Raw genomic sequence first — 23857 nt, forward strand, 5'->3', positions numbered from 1 at the left:
GTATATCTTAATCTGATAACGACCTATCGAAATATGTGTAAATCCTACTATTTATATTGTTGTATATTAAAGTTGTATAGATAAAGATTAGATGTAGAGAATAGTGTGTTGAATATTCAGGTAATATTTGGTGAATGATTTAAAATAATAATATTTACGTATCTATTTATATTATTACCATATTCTACCTTATTATTACCAATATTATCTTAACAGCTAAATGTAATTCATATATATTAAAGTGAAACCTTCTTGGTCACAGGGGAATACCCCACGCTTTAACTTGTCAATGACTTCACTGATTTCATTCATCGTTTTTGATAAGTTTCCGTATGCTTTGTTAAAATATTTTTTGTGTAAAAAAAATGACTTTTGAAACTTTTTCCGTTCCTTTTTACGGTTACTTCGTTTGTGCGCTAAAAATATAGTTCAACCGCTGCGTCGGTCAATATTTATCGACACCAAATTTTCTTTATTTATTTCAGATTAAATCACGTAATAATGTTATCACTTTTGAATATGAGACATTAATTTATTTTATCCATTGAAATGATTTAAATAATAATAAGCAGCACAATTTATAAGGACAGTTACTTTTATACAAATAGCAAAAGAATATTGTATTACAAATTCAATTTGCAGAATGTATTAAATATTTAAATGAATGTTTTTTTTTATATCATCGTTATACCAATTTGAAAAAAATAATGGAATTCTATTTGTAATGTAAATTATTATTTATAACAGGTTTCAAACATTTTTTATTGAGTAAAACATTTTTATTTAGTTTTCACATGAACATAATTTCGTTTCTTTTAAATAAAATACGTTAAAATAAACCTTTCAAAAAGACGGTGTCACACCTTCCACGACTAGAGAAACCCTGGCGTCTTTTTATGATTTCTTCCCTGAAAGAATTAATTAGTCGTTTTGGTAATATCCCTTGGCCACACAGGTCACCAGATTACCCTCGTGGACTTTACAGTTAGGGTATCTGAAGGGTAGAGTCTACCAAACGAACCAAGTGACTATCTCAAAGCTTATAGAAAATATCGTTAGCGAGGTTAGTGCTGTCTCGTGATTTCAACAAAAAACAATTCCCGCCAAATTCCAAGAGCGTGCCTTACGAGATGGTAGCATTTAGATAACATACTTTTATTAAAATAAATACGCACAATTTTTCTTTGATATCTCCAATAAAATAAATGTTTACATATAGTACTTTTTTAAATTGAATTTGTAATACAAGTTCAGATACCGGATACTCTTGATAACATAATTGTGTATATAACAACATACAAAATCTATTATAAACGAAAATATGGAAAAAGTTTCGTGACAGTTACTGATAATTATATTTTAGATATATAGTACGCATTTCAAGTTATAAATATATGATATAGTATTCTTATGCGACTTTAAAATAAATAATCAAACGGGCAAATAAAATAAATAACGTAAAATAAATTAAAAAAATAAAAGTAAAAAACAGATAAAAAATAAATATAATGATTGACACTATAATTGTGTTAAAGATAGTTTAAGATAAAACGAGACCGATTGACATAGAATGTAGATAGTTTATCTAATCATTATACCTACATCTGTTGCATAGAACGCGAAGTGAGTACTCATTCAGTACATTATAGAAATAGATATGAAAAATATATTAAATATTCTTTGCTTTATTTGTGTCGTGCGGGCGCAGGACAGATATTCTCTTAATATACTACATTACAACGATTTTCACGCAAGGTAAGATGAAATACAGATAACAAATCATTTGAGAAAAACTAGGTTTGCAGTTTCAATAAATACTCTTTTTAACTATGTTTAAGTGATAATTTTTATAAATGTCGTCATCATGATTGCAGTTATAAGACGTTCTACTACTGGATTTAGGCCTCCCTCATAAACTTACAATAAGACCTGTTGGATGCGGTCTGTGTCTATTCAATTGATCTTACGTGGTTTTCATTCCAGAATTTTCAGACCTCAGTTTAACAGCAACTCGCATTTTTTTGCTAGACAAGATATTTCTACGATTGTGAAACATTCGATTATAAATATTACCAAAAATAAAATATTTTAGTATCTTATCAAATAAGTATTATTATTTAACTAAATAATTATGAATTATTTATCCGTAAAATGTTACGTAAATATAATAAAATGATTGACCCGAAATTGAAGATAAAAAATTATTAATTATTATTTACGAATATTTTGATGATATAATATAGATAGAATTAGTTTAGTAACGGTAGACAGACACCTATTTGTAATCGCTATATTTATAATAATAAAGTTTATAATTAAAAAAAAAAATTGAATTATTTATGGCCAATTACACCGCCTTGTTGTTGAGGTTATGCCTCTAAAAATGGAATACTATTTTTTAAAAAAAATTATGTCTTTATAAAAATAAAAACAGTCTAACACTGATTTTATTATAACTACTATCAAAGCAACAAATTTTCGTTATTCGTTGGTATTAAAAATAACTCTTTATGTATAATAAAGTGTTACTGAAACTGACGACAAATATTTTTATAAAGATAATTACATAATACCAAATAATTTATAGAGAAGATAAATGAAACTAAACAGTAGACAGGCCTCAACGTTCTCGAGTTTAGACCACAGACCGGTAACGCAATGTGGGGCGTCCACCCACAGATGGACAAACGAACTTGTTAACGTCGTCAGGTGACGTTGGACGCAGGCAAATTCGTACCTGTCTTGTTGAAAATCTCGAATCTACGACCGGAGAACACGTTTATATTTTTTATTTACATTTAAATAGACAGGAATTTTCGCATCTTTATTTCAATAAACACATTTCATGGCTGTCGATTATTCAAATTTGTAATTAGTCTAGTAATTTTGAATACTGCAAGGAATAGGATTTCTCCAAATATATCTATAGGTGGAGATACCATAATCGCCATTCTTGGTTTGCGGACTGGCGATCGCAGTGTGTAATGATGATACCAGTGCACGCTGCTGTCAATCCTCTGGAAACTTGTTAGTGCGCAGTGGGAATTCTATATTATTAATGAAAAAAATGTGAATTATATGTAAGATTATTTCCAGGGAAGTGAACCCGCGATATAAGATCGCATATTTAAATTTTCGACCGCTAGGCTACCTCGCGTCTAATACACTGTGTTTATATTTATCATTATTTATTTAGTTTGCAGTCCAACAAAAATATGTAAATATTTATTTATAATTCCCACAGATTCGTAGAGACGAGTCCGGCGGGTACCGTTTGCAACCCATCCGTTGCACCATGCATTGGAGGCTTCGCACGTTTAGCCACTGTCGTCAGGGAGGCGCTTGTGAGAGAACCACATTCTCTTCTTCTTAACGCCGGAGATAGCTTCCAGGGTACAATCTGGTATAACTTGCTACGATGGAATGTCACACAAGATTTTATGAATATGCTACCACACGATGCCCATGTAAGTATATATATGACTACATTGAATTTTAGTTGACTTTTAATTAAATTATTTAATTGTTCTTACATGTGATAAGTCGTTGTCATTTTAGCCCATAGCTAATAGCCATAAGCTATTCATTGTACTGCATAAAGCCGAAATGTGTTACATTAATATATTTTTTCTAGTAAAATTCGATAGGCCAATAATTTTTGCAGTACGAAGTCTGCAGGGACAGGTGGTAAACAATAATTAACTTTAATATGTCGTCATTTCAGCCCATAGATGGTATATTCCCAGTAAGATGTCTATTGGGGGATATACCATAGGCATAGGCATAGGCAGGCGAGTTGGCAATTGTAGTTTGGTTCGCAGATGTTGCTGCTACCTTAACTCTGGAAACTTGTATATGAGCAGCGAAAATCCTATATTATTAATACACAAAGTATAAATTATTTAAGATTGAATTTAAGGAATCAAACCTGCGACCGACGATCTCAAATCTCAGTCCTTACCCTACCTCTCAAGATGATAAATACATGCTTATTATTTCATAGGTTTAGGTAATTTACTAAACGCGAAACAGTAGTCCACAGGCATTATTGTAAGTCAGTCTAAAATAGGTCTTAGATAGTGTTTTAAGCCTTAGGAGTCGAGAGAGTATTCCATCCAAAATTAAATACTATGAGAAGTAAACTATATGAATGTTTAATAAGGAATGCAAACAAAAATTCCACGATAAATTATAAAGCTTTCGAAATAAGCGTGCGATTAAAAGTCCTTGGATAATCTTATTAAAGGTTATGTAAACTCACTTGTCTATGTCTATAAACTAGAGACAGTTGAACACGTGTTAATGAACATTCGAAGAGTCGGTCTTGGGCTGTCCGCATGTTAGTGACTTCCCACAAACTTCACTGTATCGCCGGTCCGCCTTAGTTATTGGAAATCTGTTGATGTAGTTTCTTCGACTGAAATAATGATGATGATTAAAGACTACATAAGACTAGATTAAGTATGATTATTATTTTTTTTTATTTCTTGTACCAGGCACTAGGAAACCACGAATTCGACAACGGTATCGAAGGAGTCGTACCATATTTACAGAACTTAAATTCGAAAGTGGTGGCAGCCAATATTATTGACGACATGGAGCCTTCTTTGCATGGTCTTTATCAGCCAAGCGTTACTGTAATACGAAATGGTAGAAGAATTGGAATAATCGGCGTTATCATTTCTACGACCAATGTAAGTTAAATTTTAAATATCATACTTATTTATACTTTATTGTACACCAAAACACTATAAAAATACATAAAAAAGGAAATGTAACAAAATAACATAGATAATTACTATAAAAAAACCTTTTTTTTATAGAGATACAACAGACTCTTCTATCACTCGAGGTGATCTCTATCAGATAACCTTTGGACGGAGATGAGAGACCTGAAAGGAGTGTAGAGTGTAAATAAAAAAAAATACTAAAATACATTCCAGAGTATATTACACTTGCACATAAATATACACGTATATACAAATAAATACGTATAGAAATATATACATTACGATACACACATATACAGACAAAAGTATATCACATGAGCCGATAGACGCACACTGAAAGTAATAGGTCTTCCTCAAAGATCTTCATGATGACCGGTAAAGGTTTCCTGCATTCAGCGATGTGTTCCGCACACTGCCAATTAAAATAAAACGATAACGCGGTAAAAAAATTACAATCACTATTATACACAACACCAATTTTTATTGAAAACAGTGATTACTTTAGGAGTTTTAAATTAAAGCAAGAACTTAAAATATTTTTTTCTTAATTTTTTCCTAAAAATAAGCTATATAACATTTAAGCACAAAACAGGAAACAAATACACTGCATTAACCGCAGCATAAATATAGGGTAATCACAGCATGCTCCCATTAATAAATATATTAAATGTACAACAATAAAAATTTGATCTGCAATTTATTTAACTTCAAATTCAATTTAAGAAAAAAAAATTAAAAGTTAAATATGTTATTTTGTAATGTTATAGATAAGCAACTAACGCATTATTTTTTAAATATTAGAATATAACGCATCATCGATATATTTAAAAATAGTTTGTTTGAATGAGGACAACGAATCATACTAAATGTCCAGACCATTTATTTTCATAAACAACTGTCAGACGATACGATTGGATAGTGTCTTATTTATTATGATTGTTATTATAAATCAAAAAACCTATTAAGGTTTTATTACTATTTAATAGTTTCGTAGGTACAATAAAGGAATTTTCACGTCAAAAGACGTCTGCTGTTCATGAATTAACAAACTAAAAATAATACTACGTAAAAGAAATAAAAAAAAAACAAAACTAAGTAAACTATTTGTCTTGTTTCCTTGTTTATAATGTTTTTATGTACTCTGCGGTATAGGCATTATAAATACGTATATTAAAATAAGTTACTTGTTACTTAATGTCATATGTGCATATCAATTATTAGTTTGGCTATTAAATATCAAAAAAATATTTGTTTATAAAGTTTGACATGTTGATATAGTCGTATATTTTCATAAGATCCCAAAATACGCATAATTTCGAGATCAATATTAATTACTATAACTACAATACTATATATATCAACTACTATATAATTACTATAACTATAATAAACTTATAAGTTTGAGTATAATATTTTGGAAATATAATCATTTCCAAAATTGTAATTTTTGTTAACTATTTTCCTGCCTTTATTCATACTATGAATATTTCTTTAAGGATTTAGCTTCTACAGGCCGCTTACAATTCACTAACGAAGTAGAAGCAGTCAAGACAGAAGCGGAAAAGTTACATCGAGAAGGCGTTGATATAATTATAGTATTATCACACTGTGGACTTGAAATAGATAGGTAATATAACATTATCCTTAATTATAATTACTAATTAATTACCTAAAAATACGTCGTTCATCATTTATTCGTATGTCCCCAAGATGGAACAGAAGGCGTCCACAGTACGTCGCCATCCCGAGCGGTCCACTTTATCCCTACTGCCTTCACTTGTGCAGTGATCGTCTACCGCCAGGTTAGCTTTGGGCGATCAAATCTTCGCTTTCCTTGATGATTCTGTTCTAGGACTTGCCTCGGTATGTGATCAGGGTCCCATCGGAGCGTGTGTCCTATCCAGTTCCACTTGCGGCGTTTGATCTGCTGGTCGATCGGCATCTCACCGCAGTCTTTTCAGAGATCTACGTTGGAGACTTTCACAGATCAGTATATTCCGAGAATACATCGTAGACAGTTGTTAACAGACTTGGAGCCGACACGAGATATCTTTGGTGACTTTCCACGTCTCGCATTCGAATACTTTTATCAAGATACTCGAGATGAATCTTGAAATCAAAATTAGGGCAAATGGCTACGATTTTTTTTCATTAAAAACTTTCTGAGTACTTCACGTACGTTTGCAGGGAAATTGCATTGAATGGTGGTCCACACATTGATATAATCGTTGGAGGCCACAGCCATACCTTGTTGTACAATGGAAATCCACCAACGAATTCGTCGTTTCTCCCACAAGGACCGTATCCGGTTGTAGTTGAACAAGAAACAAGAAAGGTACAATTTTTTATTTAAATAAGCATTACTACATTATTGCCCGTTAGATGAATACGTCGTGGTTTGATATTAGTCAAAGGTTATGTACCGTCACAGTTCAACAGAAAAAAAAATAGTACAGTGTTATTACATTTATGATTTAGTATATTAATAAAAAACAACAAACAAAGGTTCTCAAGAGGCGATCAGAGCTGCGATCAGCCTGTAGACACGGCGTGGGTAGACCCTGACCTTCCAGTAGACCGTGGACCGATGACAGGAGTCCCTGGATGCGAGCAGCATAACACCAGTGATCAATGTTATCCTTAATTTTCGACAAATATATTGAGGCATGTTCCCATATTTATTGTGAAATAGTAAAGAAATTCCTTTGATTGAAACTGACGATAGACTTAAACCTAAAAATTATAGATCTTTCTCTATTTTATTAAATTCGAGAAAGATTTTAAAATTAATAGTTCAGTCTTAAATGCCAAGAAAATCAAGTGCACTAAGTTTACACTTCCCGATGAAAAAAGTAATAATTGTGGCTTTTTTTTACCAATCAAGTGTCTGACTCAGAGATTTTCTTGGGCATTAATTCGGATAATAAGTTAAAATGGAACTCTCATCTCTTAATACTCGCAGGCAAATTTAATTTGGCTGTTAAACTTTTTTTATATTATCTTACTTTTTAATTTGGCAATTAAAAAAGTAAGACAATGGTCGTTACAATATCTCGACTAGTATATTTATTATCATATAGTAAATCTGAAAAGTTTTTTTAGTAGTTATACTGTTTCATCATACACGATGTTTTTATTACATTATATCCTAATACGTCTAATATGATTTTGATTGACGGTAAAATGTATGACAGTTAAATGTTTGTATGAAAAAAACAGTGTTTGTATTTATCGTGTTTTCTCTTTAAGTTTAACTTACAGTAACTTTACGAAGATGTGAAAACAATAGTGGTGGTCATGCCGATTACGAGTTTTGCGAATAGCAATAAAAATGGCTGCACATTTTTTTAGTTTCTTGGACTAGCCTAAGGATCTGAAATTTTGCAAAGCAGTTAATATATATACACACACACATATATGTATATATATTTGACATTGAAAATTTTAGGTATTAATCGTGCAAGCTGCAGCTCATACGCAGTATTTGGGCGAAATAAAGCTATTTTTCGATGACAAAGGAAATCTATTAGATTGGGAAGGACATCCCCACTTCATTGGAAATGAAATAGAACAAGGTAAAAATTAAAATTAGTTCATGGTAGTAATAGATCAGTGTATAGATTTCCAACTCTTTTTGGACGTGATAGACAAAAAGGGTGTGGCGATGCTTTCTCCGCTTTTTTTCAAACGCGAAGTGTGAATGAAATGTAGACTAATGGTAAGAGATTGTAAGAAAATTTGAAGAATGGATGAAGAAGAGTAATAGAGATTGGGAAGAACAGAAGAGGACAATTATAAGAAAATGTTACCTGAAAATAAATTAAAACATAAAAAATCCCTGTTCTCAGTATGTTAGGGGGTCAATACCACAAACCCCGAAAAAATCCTCTGTGGACATTTGCTTCTTTATACGAAAAAAAAAACAAAGTTCATCAAAACTTAATTCGCTCATTGTTTAGTTCTCTATTTGGTCGCCGTGACAGAGGGCTGTTATTATTAATAAAGTTAAAATGCATAAACATTTTATTATAAACAATATCTAATTCATATAAAGACGCCTCTAAGTATAAGTTAGAAAAGGTTAATATTTTATCAACAATTGCAATCTGTAGCAGCCAGAACGGTGTACCTACACGTGTAAAAAAAGACGATTAACCAACATTAGTAAAAAATATATTAACAATTTTCATTTGCATCATAATAATAACACAAATAATAACTATTGTCGACCGTATATGTATGTACCTTTATATTTTTAATGAAAATAAGCTCCGTAAAAGCGAGAGGTTTTTGCTTTTGAACCTACGCACTACCCTAAAAAGTAGGCATTATAATTAGGTACACCATTAGAAACCCATATTGCTATTGTCAATCTCGTATTCTATTACTGACCAGTAAGCGCGTTGTGTTAATTATGCAAGGAAAACATTCTAACGAAACAGAAGAATTCGTTGAATAAAGATTTGTGACATGTATCAATTGTTTTAGCCCATCGACGGCCACTGCAAGCTATCCCCAAAGATATCTACGGGGGTATATCATCATCGCCACGCTAGGCTAGGAGGGTTAAACATAGCAGTGTGGTATTGTGGTACGCAGAGGACGCTTCTATCCGTCCTCTGGAAGCTTATTTGAGAGCAGTGACAATTATTTTCTATTATTGCACAAAGTATGAATAAGATTGTGTTCCGAGAATCGAACTCACGACCTATGATCGTAAGTCTTAGTCCTCTACCACTAGACTATCACTGTTAGATGTATCAATCAGTATTTCTTTAGATTAAATTAAATGTCACATTATATTTTCATGGTTTTAAATTATTTTTAACAACCAAAAAAATTATATTATAGCTCCAGATGTCTTGGAAAAATATAATAAGTATCTTCCCGAAATAACGGAGAAAGCGACCCGGGAAATAGGTTCTTCAATTGTTCGCATGTCTTCATCGTGTGCCTGCTCCGAGTGTAATTTGGGTAGTTTCATCTGTGATGCGTTTATGGATGCAGTGAGTATAATGAGTTTATATTAGTTTTATTTGATGCGAGGTCGAATCAGAAATGAAAAGATCTACAAAGAAACTAAGGTAACTGACGTACCTCGATGAATTGTTCGTCTGAAGTAACAGTAGGCAGCGCACATTGTTGGAGCCGATGGCCGTTCGGGCCGGAAGGTTGTGCCGACCACGCTCGAAGACGAGGTGTGGGTAAGCCACCACTAGATGGACCGAGGACATTGTTAAGGTCACTGGAAGTCACAAGACGTGGACAGCGCATGACTCGTCATCTTGGTTATATACGAGGAATATATATATACATAGCTCTGCAGTGTTTGTAAAAATTTAACTTGCTATGAAAATTTCTCAATGAGTTTTTGATAGAGAAATGCTATTGTTTATGGTAACAGACATCGAACAAAGGTTCCTTTAACGGTCGTTTTAAAAAAAAAACTATTCTCCGCAATACATCTCCAGTTCGGCTCTGGTCTAACACCGCGAAGGTTACTTAAATTCAACTGTCACGTATCACAATCTTGTTTGTGAATACCATAAAATGGCTTTCTCACTATACAATTTACATTAAATATTTTCAGTTTTACTGTTCAATAATTTTTAAATAATTGTGTCAATGCGCTCACGTAGTTTACCGAGTTTTAATTCGTTATTTAAATTTAAAAGAACAATAAAATTTAAGTTACTGTCCCACGCAATTTTTAACGAATTAAAGTTCACAAAATATATTCTTAGGCGCTTCTCGTATGTTGTGTACTCTTTTTACAATATATAAACGGCACTATAATGAAGTTATACTTTGGTAATACTCACAGTATGTGGGTCCAAGTCGGATTGGTAATCGAGAGACAACCAGAACTGTACCTGCAGCGCTGTCTGTTTCTTTACGCTCCTAGCGACACTCACATCTGTTCTTTGTACAATAGAGTCACACATTGACCCACATATCTACACGGTTAAAACTCTGCTGTTTTAATCGTGTAGATATCAATTAGTCAATATAATACGTCAGGCGACGGATCTATCGTAGTTTTTTTTTTTAATTATTAACTCTTGAATTTCGGATCCGCGAGCCCTGAGTCCGATGAAGCTGTAAAAGAAAAGCTAACAGCGTCCACCACCAATTGTACCTACCAATTTTGAAACATCACGCATCATTTAAGATTAGTATACAATTTTAATGAAAAATAAACATTCTTTGGTAAAAAAAACTTCCAAATATGATCTTACCGAATCAATGAGTTATATTTATTGATAAATATTATTATTTTTTATTTATCCTTAAGTTTATAAAGCATCAAAGTATTTTAATAATGTTTGTAATTAAATATTAAGGAGTAGACTAGATAGTATTTTATTTGTGTTTTGTAAATAAAATTATTTACTTTTAAGAAGATAGACCGTAACAAAAGGCAGTAAGAAAGTACAAACTTAGAAGCTTAGAAATATAAAACTAGTTACAGTTGTTACCTTATAACTATCTCACTGAGAACAAATATTATGATATTAGTAGGTTTAATAACAGCCTCCGTTTGTGTCAGGTTTTGAATAAAGCGAAGGGGAATAACAAATGGCATTACGCACACTTTTGTGTCATCAACCAAGGCGGCATTCGTGCTAGTATGGAACCTGGAGGTTAGTACGTTTATATTATTAATTGAAATGCTTCCACGAGCATGTTAAAGCTAGAATGCACATTTGTGTCGACGCACAAGAACCATGCTCTATTCATATCGGAATAGTTTATTACCGACATTTAAGATTTTTGGGGTGTGATTTAATATATTAAGAAATTTTGCAATATATTTTAACTGATACATAACATATGGTAACTGGAGGTTACATTATCAAAAGTTTGTCTAAACCAGTGTGTCCCAACGCTGGGCTTACGCCCTACATTGGGGTAATTTGACTGATGACTCGACTCGAGTTCAACCCTTTGAGAATTTTAGAAAGGCTTTGTAGGGGCATGTAAAAGGTTGAAAAATATCGGTATAACAGTTCCGTCATGAAATACAGTCTATTACCTATATGGTCTGCTCTCTCTATCCATCTATTCCCTTCGATTTTATAGCTGTTATGTCTATACCTTGTCTTCATACTGCTATATAAGTATTTGACCTCTTTATCATCTTAATCATCATAATCATTTTATTGTAAGATGTCCACAGGTACATATAAATATCTCCTGAAGATTTCTAACAGGACTGATTGACTGACTGCCTGCATTAATTGACATGGCAGTGTATCCACTTTGTGGACGTCCTGTGCTTAACTTGCTGCTCTGTAATCCTCACGCTCCAGTCCAGAGCCTTAAGGCTTGAGTGGCCATCTGTTTTGCTTACTATGTGGCCTGTTTTCTACCACTTTAAATGATTCGCTAGGCTATGTCAGTTATTTCAAGAGTCACGTAAAGCGGTCTCTTGACAGTCAGCGTGTTGTATACAATTCATTTAAAATTTTCCACTGACTCGTATCTATTGAAAGGATCTTCCATATTTCATTTTCAGTAATAACGTTTGAGACAATACTGCTAACAACGCCCTTTGAAAACAACGTGGAGGTTTTTGATTTAAGAGGAGATCACATATTAGAAATGTTGGAATTCTCTGTTGCAAATGACCCTTATCCGGGCGCTAGAATGTTGCAAGTTTCAGGTATGAAATCTATTTTTTTTAATTTATATTAATATAATTTGTTATCGATATGTATTAATAGGCAATTTAATTAATATAACCAATTATTTTTCGTTTTAATGAATCTAACAGAGTCTATAATTTTATTTAATCATTATAAAAGTGTTAAGTGTATTTTTGTATTGATACGTATGTTGTATTCTGCCGTTAATGATTTTATTACTTTATAAATACATACATATATACAATATATATATATAGGCAAGACTAGCCTTCGTCGCGAGGTTTTGGGAGACCGATGCCTTGCAGCGAGGAAAAAAAATAATGTGTAATTTTTGTTATCACATTTAAAAAAATATTCCTCGCTCGTCAAATATTAAGTTACGGCTGTATAATATCATATTTTATTAAAGAAAACTTACGCTTAAGAGGCACGATCTATTTCTTAGAATCTAAAGTATCTTATACTAATTGAGTCTGAGATTTCTTTTATCTTCCGCAAATGTAAATTTCTCTTATTGACGCTGTTGAATAACCGTTCTATTTTAGTTCAGCTATATATCTATTACGTTTTAAAGTACCTGGATTATATATGTAATATAAACTGAACATGTGATAGCAAAACTGTGGTGCATCTGTATGTGTCCTTAAAATATTAAGTATGAGGCACCACTGTGGAACGAGTAGTCGGGACAATGACAGTGCTTGTAAAGATAATCACTTTTTGACAACACCTTATTTATTCCTCACGAACTTCTGAAGATGCCCCGTGGAGGGGTGAAACACGTGTTGAGTGATTTAACGGTGGTTGTTGTGTAATTCGCATTGTTTGCCGCATGCGCATTTATCAGCGGCTGCATGTGTGGAAGTGGCTAAATATTGGTCCATTCTTACTTAGGATGGACTTTGGCAAAATAACGCCTGATTCTATTAGACACCTTACTTGTTTCAAAGTTAGGCAAAATGTATACCTTCAAAATTCCTAATTTTAGATACCAAAAAAAAAACCGGAAAACTGCAAGCCCGTAAATTTTACGCTAAATAAAACTTTAAAAGTGATTGTTATTTATATTGTTATTTAATTTTTAAATAAAAAAATATTGTAACAGGTATTCAGCCTAAATTTGACGGTTCTCTTCCAATAAAAGAGAGAGTTTTAAACGTAACCGTACGATGTATCGACTGTCCTGTTCCCGTGTACGAGTCTCTGCAGCTCGATAGATACTATAAAATAGTTTCACAAAGTTTCATAGGCAACGGTGGCGACGGATTTTCTGTGAGTGCATGTTTTAGTCTTATATATTCATCGATGGGAGCTATATGACTATATAATTGATAATACATTTGAAAGTAAAGTAATTAAATATGTTTTTTTACTAATTTTCTTAATTAGCGCTTTTTATAATTAAGTAAGAAAAGGACCAATATTTAGCCACTTCCGCACATGCAATGGTAGTGGTCGCCAAATTACTCAATACGTGTTTCACCCCATCCACGAGGCATCTTCAGGAGTTATGTTACACCGATTGCGTGTCAAAAAAGTGCCAAACACAGACATTGGCTCTATGCGGTTGTGTGATTCGCATTGTTTGCCGCATACGCATTTATCAGCGGGCTGGCGGGCGGTGCATTTTATTGCACGACTACCACTGCATGTGCGGAAGTGGCTAAATATTGGTCTTTTTCTTACTTAGGATGGACTTCCGAGAGGTAACGCCTGATTCTATTAAATACTTTTTATAATTAGTCGCGTTCTATTGACGGCCGCCTATTAGCAGAGCCTTTTATATAGTTGAAAACAAGTATTTTAGCAACTTATACAAAAAAACCGTTCTTTTATTAATTATCTTTTTAATATCAGTTAGTTCAATCATGTATTCCCGGCTCATTTTTATTATTCTTTTCATTTATTCATTACTATTTACATTTATAATTTCTAAATTAATTTATTTTAATTTGTGTATGACATCTATTATACGGACGGGAAAGTTATGTCGGTTTTCTTAGCTAAATTCGCACGACTTAGTTTTCACATGTTTTTATTTTTAATCAATAATATATTCACCTTCGTTATCAAAAACTTTTTGCCATTTAGTATACAAATTTTCAATGCCAGAGCGGTAAAAATAAATGGACCTTTCTGTAAAATATGTCGACAGAAACAACATTACTTTCCGATCCCCCTGATATTATTAAATAGATGCCTTTGATTACACATTACGTGACGCGGCATGGCGAGCTCTGAGAATATTTATACACATTTATTCTAGCTCTGAGAATATTTATATACATATCTTTTCTCCATCTTGTTTTCGGGGCAGGGATATACATCCTCCTACTTTCACTTTCCCTGTCTTATTCTCCACAATTTCTGTCTTTAATCCCTCTTTCACACTTCATATTTTCTATATTTAGCATACATTAAATATACAGCATTAGTAAGTATATTGCAGAACATGGTTACCAAAAACAGAGACTTATTCAAATATACTTTCCACTGACGTATACAATAGAAACACAGCTAAGTTCTGTCTGTATGTTCATAAATGACTTCAGCATTAAGCCTTCACCGATCTTGATATACTTAGCATAGAAAGAACTAAGACATATGGTGAAAAGCCTGCTTTAATACGTTAGCGATTTGATCGTCGCATACATGTTAGTTCAAAATATTTTCAGAAAGCCTGTTTAAAGTATAACAATGCCTTTCAATTTGTAGTCGCTTTATAGACTGTCATTTGTATATTGAAGAATGATATAGAATGATCGATATCTACATAAACAATTTAATATTGCAAATCACAAATAGCATAGCATTTTATATTAGTTAAAACTTCAAGGATGAATTCGAAACCATACACCGCTGCACTTGTAGAAAGTAATTTTGAACTTTTAAGTAATAATACTAATTTTGAAACAAGTGACTTACACAGGTTATTTCTCAATATAAGGGCGATGTCATGAAATCGTAGATTAACCAGAGATGTTTCTTGTATATATTCTTCTCTTTGATAGTTATAACTTTAACATCTTTGACGTCTTCACTGCCCTGAGACGCTTAATCTAAACTTGTTTATAGTTACTAAGCTCCTTGCCTCCTTTACTTAATTTGATTGAAAGACATACCAGCTTTTAAAATGTTTATACGAAAACAAACCGATGGGTGTTGATTGGGATCCCAAAGTTTTTTAGTGGGAACTACTAGCCGGTAGACAGAGAGGGTAAGCACCTCACTAAGTGGAAATAGTTAAGTTTGAAGTCGTTGGATACAGACAGCGCAAGATGGGTCATTGTGGCGATCTTCGAGGTAGGCGGTCAGTGGGCGTCTATTGGCTCATTTGAAGATGATCATGATGCGAACACGCTATGAGGTGATTATTTGACCGTCAAGGTCCCAAAAGGGGACGTCACTTTAACTTGAACTTATTAAGCGATCCCGCTTGGATACTCCCAAGAGGGCAAAACTACGGTTCGATTATAATATTAATATTGGATTAAATGTTCGGTTTTTTATTAATTTATTTATAAAATCCATTTCTAGCATACATCTTTGTAATTAACAAAACAAAAAGAAGTGCCCATTTATAAGATTTCTAATTTATGTTCCATAATTATTGCAATGAATAATAATTAATAATTTAATATTTAAAGGTGTTAATATTAGGTCGTGTCTCACTAAAAGTAACTTCACAAAGAACGTGAGATTACAGCCGTTGCACCGTAGTAGTACACGTATTAAAGAAGTCTATGTCTAATTATTTGCAGAATTTTATCTGTAAATATAGTAAACTGATGGGACTGGTACTTAATTTTTATAAGTATTGATATAAAACGTTTTTCTTTATTTTAAGTTATTGCAAGTATCTCCGGATTTCTCTACTAGATCGGATAAAAAATTAGAAGATTCGTAGACAAGCGAAAATACCTGTCATAGTCCAGCGGATGGACAAGTTTAAGTAACAGTAGGTAGTAGACAGACCTTAAGGTTCTGGAGACGAGACCACAAAGTGGATAGACAACCTCGCCAAGGTTCTGTTGAAAATTAATAGTGGAGGCATATGTTCAGCTCTGAATGTTCTATAGCTGAAATGATAATGATGATTGCATGTGGGGATTATTGTTGTAAACAATGGCCAAACAAAGTTTTATGAATCCGTTTCAGGTATACGAAATGTTTTCGACGGCTCACAGCCCGTCGGTAGTCGCGTTGTTAATGTGACTGTTCGCTGCATAGATTGCTACGTCCCGAGATATGAACCTTTGTTGAATGACAAATATTATAAAGTTTTAGCACAGGATTTTATTGGGAATGGCGGAGGAGGGTTTAATGTAAGTGATGAATTAATATAAAGATGAAATAATAACATATCTTACCTACTCATAACATAGTATCGTTTACGCGAGAACGCTCCTTACTGGCCATTGCGCCTATCAAAACTTTTTAGAGAAGAGCTCGTTTGAATTCAAATTGTGATTTGAATTCGTACTTAGCAGTTAGATATTCGCTGTCATTGCTTTAGAGTGAAAGTAAACAATTATAAATAGTCTCTGTATATATAATATACGCGACACATTTCACAATTGGTTTTTATTTTACGATTTTATATATAGTTTTATATTTAAGAAGAGTAAGGAAGGAAATATACCATGGATATACCACATATCACGGATGGTTTGTCATTGTCACCCGCAAAACCAGTGTACAGGAAGATGGGTCACAGTATATATATATAGTTTTAAAAGCATGAATGTAGGTACCTGTTCCCAACCAACCTGCATGAAGTGACCACTCTGAAATATGTTACATAATTTTTTTTTCTACCGGAGCGATAGACTGCAAGGACAGATATTAAACAATTATCATTTTTAAAATGATGTAATACGTTTTTTGAAAATTCTTTTTACAACACTGATACGTTATTTATTACTTCTGAAACCATTGATTTTTGGTTAGGGTGAACAATATATTAATTGACAGCAAAAAGGCTATTATTCACCCCTTAAGGCTTCTACAATTGCCGATCACTTTTTATATTCATAAAGAATGTTGGCCAGTACATTGGTGGCGTAGTAATTAAAGATCTTAGGTCGCGGGTTCATTTTGCGGGAGGCAAAGGAAAAGTTAATGACAGACATCAATCTTTGCTTGGATCGCGGCCTAATCTCTCTCTAAAAGGACTAAAAGGAGGAAGGAAAAATATCCTCTCTAGTGTTTTTTTAAAAGAGTGTTGTTACTGCAATTCCAAGATCATAATTTCGGTGATACTAATACATTTCCATAGGCAATATAATTTCAGACATTCTTAGAATCGACGAACAGCGTTTAAAAGCTTTTAAAGATCTCCTTCCCTTTGGCGGTCCGAGAGACAACTTTTTCTCTTTGAGCCGTCATCAAACAAAACTCACAAAAAATTTGTATACATTCAACAATTTCTTTTTAACAACCAGTTCATTCATCCCTCATAAAATATTCTTTAATATTTAATGGATTTTACAACGCGGTTACGCTGACAAATTTTCCCAAAAATGAGATAATTATAAGAGATGAATGCGAAAAAATATCATAATTTTTTTTTATTTTAAGATATAAAACTAATGGATTATTTAAAAAAAAACTGCGTAATTTATTAATAAAAATATTATAATAAAGTCAAACCGATTAGTCGATTTTAAATTAATTTAACCTGTTAAAAAATCATGAAGCTCCCATTGATTAACTAGTTATAATTTAAATCTTTGTATATCTTAATAATACTATATTACTTTGTAAATTTTAAATTAGGAGTGGTGACACTGATAGATTTTAGTGTACCATAAATTAAACTAAATTTCAACTCATGCATTTCATGTTTTTCGAAATAGTCCCCTTGACAATATATGCACTAAAACATTGTAAGAGAACCTCTTTAGTGTTTTTTTTTCACGGCGATTATGAAATGAACATCCGTTTTTAAGGAGTCGCTGTTAAAAAGTCTTCCATAGGATCAGTCTTTGAGATTAAAGACCATGTTTGAATTTGTAAAGCCAGTTGTAAACAATACAAGATGCAGCTTCATTTTCAAAATCTTATCAAAATCGGGGGCCCTAGGTTTATGAAATGGTGATCTCTGGCCGTTAGTGCAGGACGTGAGAGTGCAGAGGGTGGAAGTGTTACGGTTGAAATTATAAAAAAAATTATGAATAGAATTCCATTGTGACAAACATTGCCACAAACTGACAGTCAGCTATAAAAATCGTAAAAAAACATTTTAAATAATTTTATTACGTCTTAAATTGATGTTAATGAAGCTGAAACGAAATATTATAAAAAAGTAAAAAGATTAACAACATGTTCTTTTATTAAATTTGAAATGCTTTTTTTTAATCTGGCCAGTCCTGAAATCTTTTGGTGTCACCAACATTCTCTGTACATACGCTTAAAATACAAAAATTTTATAACACAAAACTTTAACATACATCTGTTGAAAGAAAGAAAATGCTTAGTTTAAAACTGTTAATTTCTGGTCATATATTTAAAATTATTAATGTTTTTCAGATGATATCGGATAACAGGAGAAATGTCGAAGTGATTGGTGTTGATTATGACGTTCTGATGAGATACATCGAGAAAATAAGTCCAGTCTTCGCGGATGTAGATGGCCGAATACAAATAGATAATCCCTGTTTGAATTAAAAAGTTGATTGTTTAACAATTTTTTTTCTAGTTCCGCCAAAAAAGTTTAGTATTTGATCTACAAATAAAGACATTCAAAATTATACATGTACACAAATAAATATTCATATGATTAGTCGTTATTTGCCTAAAAGAAAAGCTAAAATTTTATTATTTATTATATTTACATAAATTGTGTATTATATATATATATATGTATATTTATAATTAAAGTTAGTAGTAGCCATGAGAATTTACATGAGGTGTTTTTTACTTGTTATATTTAATTTTATTTTTTTATTTCTTTTGTCGTTTGTGATATTTATTTGTATCACTTACCTTAATTAAATCATCTCTGTATCGCCTAAACTGTTAACTGGTAAATAATGCCTCCGCATTAAGCTCTTCGTTATATACAAATAGTATAAGTATATAAAAAAAAAACGAAGCTAAATCATGTTTTTTTTGTGATGATCACATTTTGATTTTAATTTCTACGGAAAATGGCTATGATGTGGACCGTCATGGAATTGAGGAAACTCAGTCACAAATTATATTCCAGACTAATCCTTATACGAAGGAAATATTATTAAAATCGATCACGTAGTTTTCCAGTAGGTTTAGTTGAAAAAAATTTCCGACAGCTTCAACAAGGCTGTTTGTCCCTCCTTCGCTGCGCTTCTCGGTCTGTGGACACCCACTTCAAAACTTATAATACAATCCGATACCGGTGTAAATACGTAATTACTGTAGCCAATACAAAAAGTAAGACGCCTCCCCCAAAGACATAAAAAGGGGGATGTACTATTTTTGGCACCCTCGGCAGACGAGTTGGCGATCGCTGTTTGATATTATTATCGTACGATAAGGGGACGCTGCTGCACATCCTCTGAAAATTTGTGAGCAATTGCAATCCTATATAATTAACGCAAAGTGTCAATTAAAAAGACTATATTCCGAAAATCGAACCCGCGACCTTCGATCTCAACATCACTAGTTCAGTTTAGTACAACTTATATATAATACAAGCTTTGATAACTCAAAAAATGTATTACATTAAATTCATTTACTATTCCTGTACTAGTCGTAGAACTGTTATTTCAAAGAAAAAAAAAACCTTTTCTTCAAACGTTGCCTTTCTTTCCTGATGAGATGATTTCGAATAAAAGGGAATAGTTAAAACGAATCGTGACTTGTTTATACAAAATTTTCATTACGCTGAAAACGAATTGAGCGTTTTTACTCTTTATTACGCACAAAAAAATGTTTACTCAAATTAATTTTTTTTGGCAAATTTACGTGATAGAAATGTATATTTTAAATTCAACAATTCCTTATGAAATTCAATAGAATTTTGTGCTGAAAATTATTTTTTATTCTATAATATAAAGGAAGTCACTTGGTTTGATTCTAGTTAATTTATAATTTAAAATCTCCGTCTTTGGATTAGATCGCAATTATATAATTTAATTTTTATATTTTGCCAAATATTTTTTTTAATTTAGGCAACAAATAATACATTTGTAGTAATTTTATTTCTAAGACAGATTCTCTCCCAATATTCCTCGGTTGTCGTCGTTGTGTGAGCCCATTGACACTCACTGCAAGGTATGGCTTCCCCCAAAGATAACAACGGAGGGATATATTATAATCACTGGAGATGTTTGAAACAAATTTTAAAAAACAGTAAAAGAGTAGTATGTTATTCTATCCAAAAATACCATAATGATGTGAATGCGTGGAATTAAATGTTGTTGATGCTCACCCAGGAAGCTAATTATCGTCATGAACTCTTCGTTAAGAGCAACTGTTGAGTGTCTTGACGATTCTTCTCAGCAGAACTGCCTTCCGAGCCTGTGGTAGATTTCTGGCGGGCTAGCAATTTCGAAGTTTAATGTTGATTGACAATTCGATAGTTACTATTTGAATAAATAATGTTTTGATTTTCAAAAATATATTCCAATTAAAGAAATAAATTATGAAAATATTGGAAAGGATTTTGAACGTACATTTTTCTTTTTAAATTTTCACCGCTATCTTATAAATTGGATACAGCGTTCTCTTCCTCGGCTTCGCTTAGTCTTCGATTACGGCAAATTCTTTACAGTGATCGCTTCTATCAATATCTTCACGTACTAACGGCTGTTGGGGTAAACTTCTTTATCTATAGCTTACTGTATAGCTAATAATGCTGCCATTATGTTAAATGCCGATTTAAATTTGCTTGTAACTGTCTATTCGACTAAGGAACATTTGATTTTGATTTTGAAATTACTGGCGCTAGGAAAGTAAATGGTAAAAGATTAAATCGTCTATCAAATGCCAGCTGGCCAGGTCAAGTCAATAACTGGACGAACTAACGGAGCAAGTCATCGATAATGTCAAGCCAAGAGGAATAAGGTCTTTTGAAATAAAGAAACATCTGGGAAGAAAGTGTGTAAAATAACAATGTGGTATGCTTCTCCGAGAAGATGTTTTGTTTACACCGTCAAAGTTGTCCTGAAATTTGATTAATCTTTGCTATGTATCAAACGTTGCGGTTAGTTGGCAATTTTCGGCGTTGTTGCGGTCCTTTAGATTGGCTTCTTGCCAGGACGTAGTTTGAAATTTTAGTAGATTGTTGATATATTGCTAATACGGGCACAACTTTGGATTACTTGTTATTTTAACTAGTTAACTTGTGTCGTAGTAAATTTCATACCCTTTGCATATATTTTTTTATTACATATTTAAATAAAATTTTGTCTGTGCACAGAAATGTATCTTATGTCCAAAAACATTTTAGGCCAGAAGAAGTAAAATTCGTTTTACTTTAACAAATCAACAATTTTTTGTGGAAAATATATTCGTTAGACCGAATCAGGGATGTGGAGATCCGTAAACGAATGAAAGCAACTAAACTAGCCCAGAGGATTGGCAACGTCAAGTGGCACTGATCTGGCCACATAACGTGCAGATCAGAGGTGGCTTGAGGTTCTTTAGTGGAGTCCATGAGGCGGCAAGAACAGGGAAGGAAGTCAGCCGACGTTATGGGCAGATGACATTTACTCCTATCGCTTTTATTGCAAATTTATGAAGATGTCTAGTTCTAACAGACTGCGGCTGAAATTAAGATAAACATAAAATTATTAATTCAAAATATCTTTATTCAAGTAGACATTGTCATGCGCTTTTGAATCGTCGTATATTTTAACATTATAAATAGTAAGCTCCCACCGAATTCGATAACACACTGACTACTAACTACTAACACTGATGTATTGAGAAGAGTCGGATAGAAACTCAACAGTTGCTACTATAAATTAAATTTAACAATTTTTCATGTACCATGAAATGTGGACATACATTATAATATCAATCATAAGTTAGAAAAGGACCATTATGTAGCTACTTCCGCCAATGCAGTAGTAGTCGTGCAATAAAGTACAGCGCCCTCCAGTCCGCTGATAAATGCGCATGCGGCAAACAATGCGAATTACACAACCATCACCGTTAAATCACTCATGTTTCACCCCTCCACGGGGCATCTTCAGGAGTAATGTTACATCGATTAGTGCCAAACACAGGGTGACTAGCAGGGCTGGCGGGCGGTGCACTTTATTGCACGACTACTACTGCATTGACGGAAGTAGCTACATATTGGTCCTTTTCTAACTTAGGATGGACTTCAGCAAAATAACACCTGAATCCATTAAATATCAATCATGTAAATGACTCAACAAAGTTACATATATTACGATCGACTAAAAATTGTTAAATGCTATAATAAGGTATATTTATATTAGATTTAAAACGAAGAAAAGGAAGGTCTGAAATATCTTGCAGAATTTTATAATAAATGCACATCCAGACCCATAAAGTATGCAGATTTGTTCCTGTATTTTCTTTATTACGATATATTTCTTAATATAGGTGTGATCAAGTAGGCGTTTGTCTTCCATCTCATATGGTGGGAAGTGAAGATAAAGACGAAGTATATGCCCATCCAAAAGAAACCTGTTCACTCTACTCTTAAAGGCTCCAGAGTTCAACTTATCAGGAAAAATAGACCAGGGAGGTCGTTCCAAATCTTGACGACTCTCACTAAAAATGAACTGTCAAACTGTTCGGTACGACTTTTGGGTGTGTCAACAATGTATGGATATAGAACGTTAATGTATAACGAGTGTAACTCCCACTGGGTATCGAAACCTTGTAAAGTCTGGTATATTAAGAATGGCATAATGTAATGAAGTCAAGTAAAGAGTCGTCTCCAGCATGGAATATCCGTTCATACACAACAAACCTCGAGGGAAATTCATTCGGTGTTTCTTCCAACTCGACGTCATGTATATATCCCTACATGTTTATACGCATAGTGTTATTTGAATAGAGTTACAGTTAAAAATAAGATTTAACTATATTAGAAGACGATAGAATGACAAAGCTTATTTCAGTGGTATTATACATTTTTTTGTATCAGAACCTAGAAATAATATTACTGTGATCAAAAAGTAAAGTGAATTTGTTTTTAAAACGTAAATTATATATTTATTCCTTCAAATGAATTTCATTTCATTCAATGTAATCTCCATCCGATAAAATGGTCTATTGCCAGCGCTTTTTCCTGTTCTCGAAACATTCGGAATAGGAAGGCTATTCCCACTGTTTTCTTTTCATCAATTGTGTCAAAGCGGCGTCCCTGCATTGACCTTTTGAGTTTTATGAATAGCTAGAAGTCGCACGGAGCCAAATCAAGCGAATACGGTGGTTGGGAAATTATAAAATTCGAGTAACTTTTTGACAGACGCTTGGCAAAGCTGTAGACAGTCCTATCAGCCTGGGAAAAAA

General features: G+C 32.9%; 1 protein-coding gene across 1 annotated transcript; it reads left to right on the forward strand.

The window, feature by feature from the left end:
* The first annotated feature begins 1635 nt into the window (after positions 1–1635).
* Positions 1636–19048, forward strand: LOC137920281 (apyrase-like). The gene is made up of 11 exons (XM_068763569.1): positions 1636–1755; positions 3245–3467; positions 4497–4694; positions 6227–6357; positions 6918–7065; positions 8179–8305; positions 9582–9736; positions 11281–11374; positions 12250–12396; positions 13485–13651; positions 18911–19048. Exons 1-11 carry the CDS (start codon positions 1658–1660, stop codon positions 19046–19048), a joined length of 1626 nt encoding a protein of 541 aa, XP_068619670.1. The 5' UTR covers positions 1636–1657.
* Positions 19049–23857: the final 4809 nt, after the last annotated feature.

This window comes from Battus philenor, unplaced genomic scaffold (genome assembly GCF_028537555.1).
Source record: "Battus philenor isolate CCGP_79_NKW_IND1 unplaced genomic scaffold, ilBatPhil1.0.hap1 SCAF_18, whole genome shotgun sequence".
NCBI classification, from domain to species: domain Eukaryota; kingdom Metazoa; phylum Arthropoda; class Insecta; order Lepidoptera; family Papilionidae; genus Battus; species Battus philenor.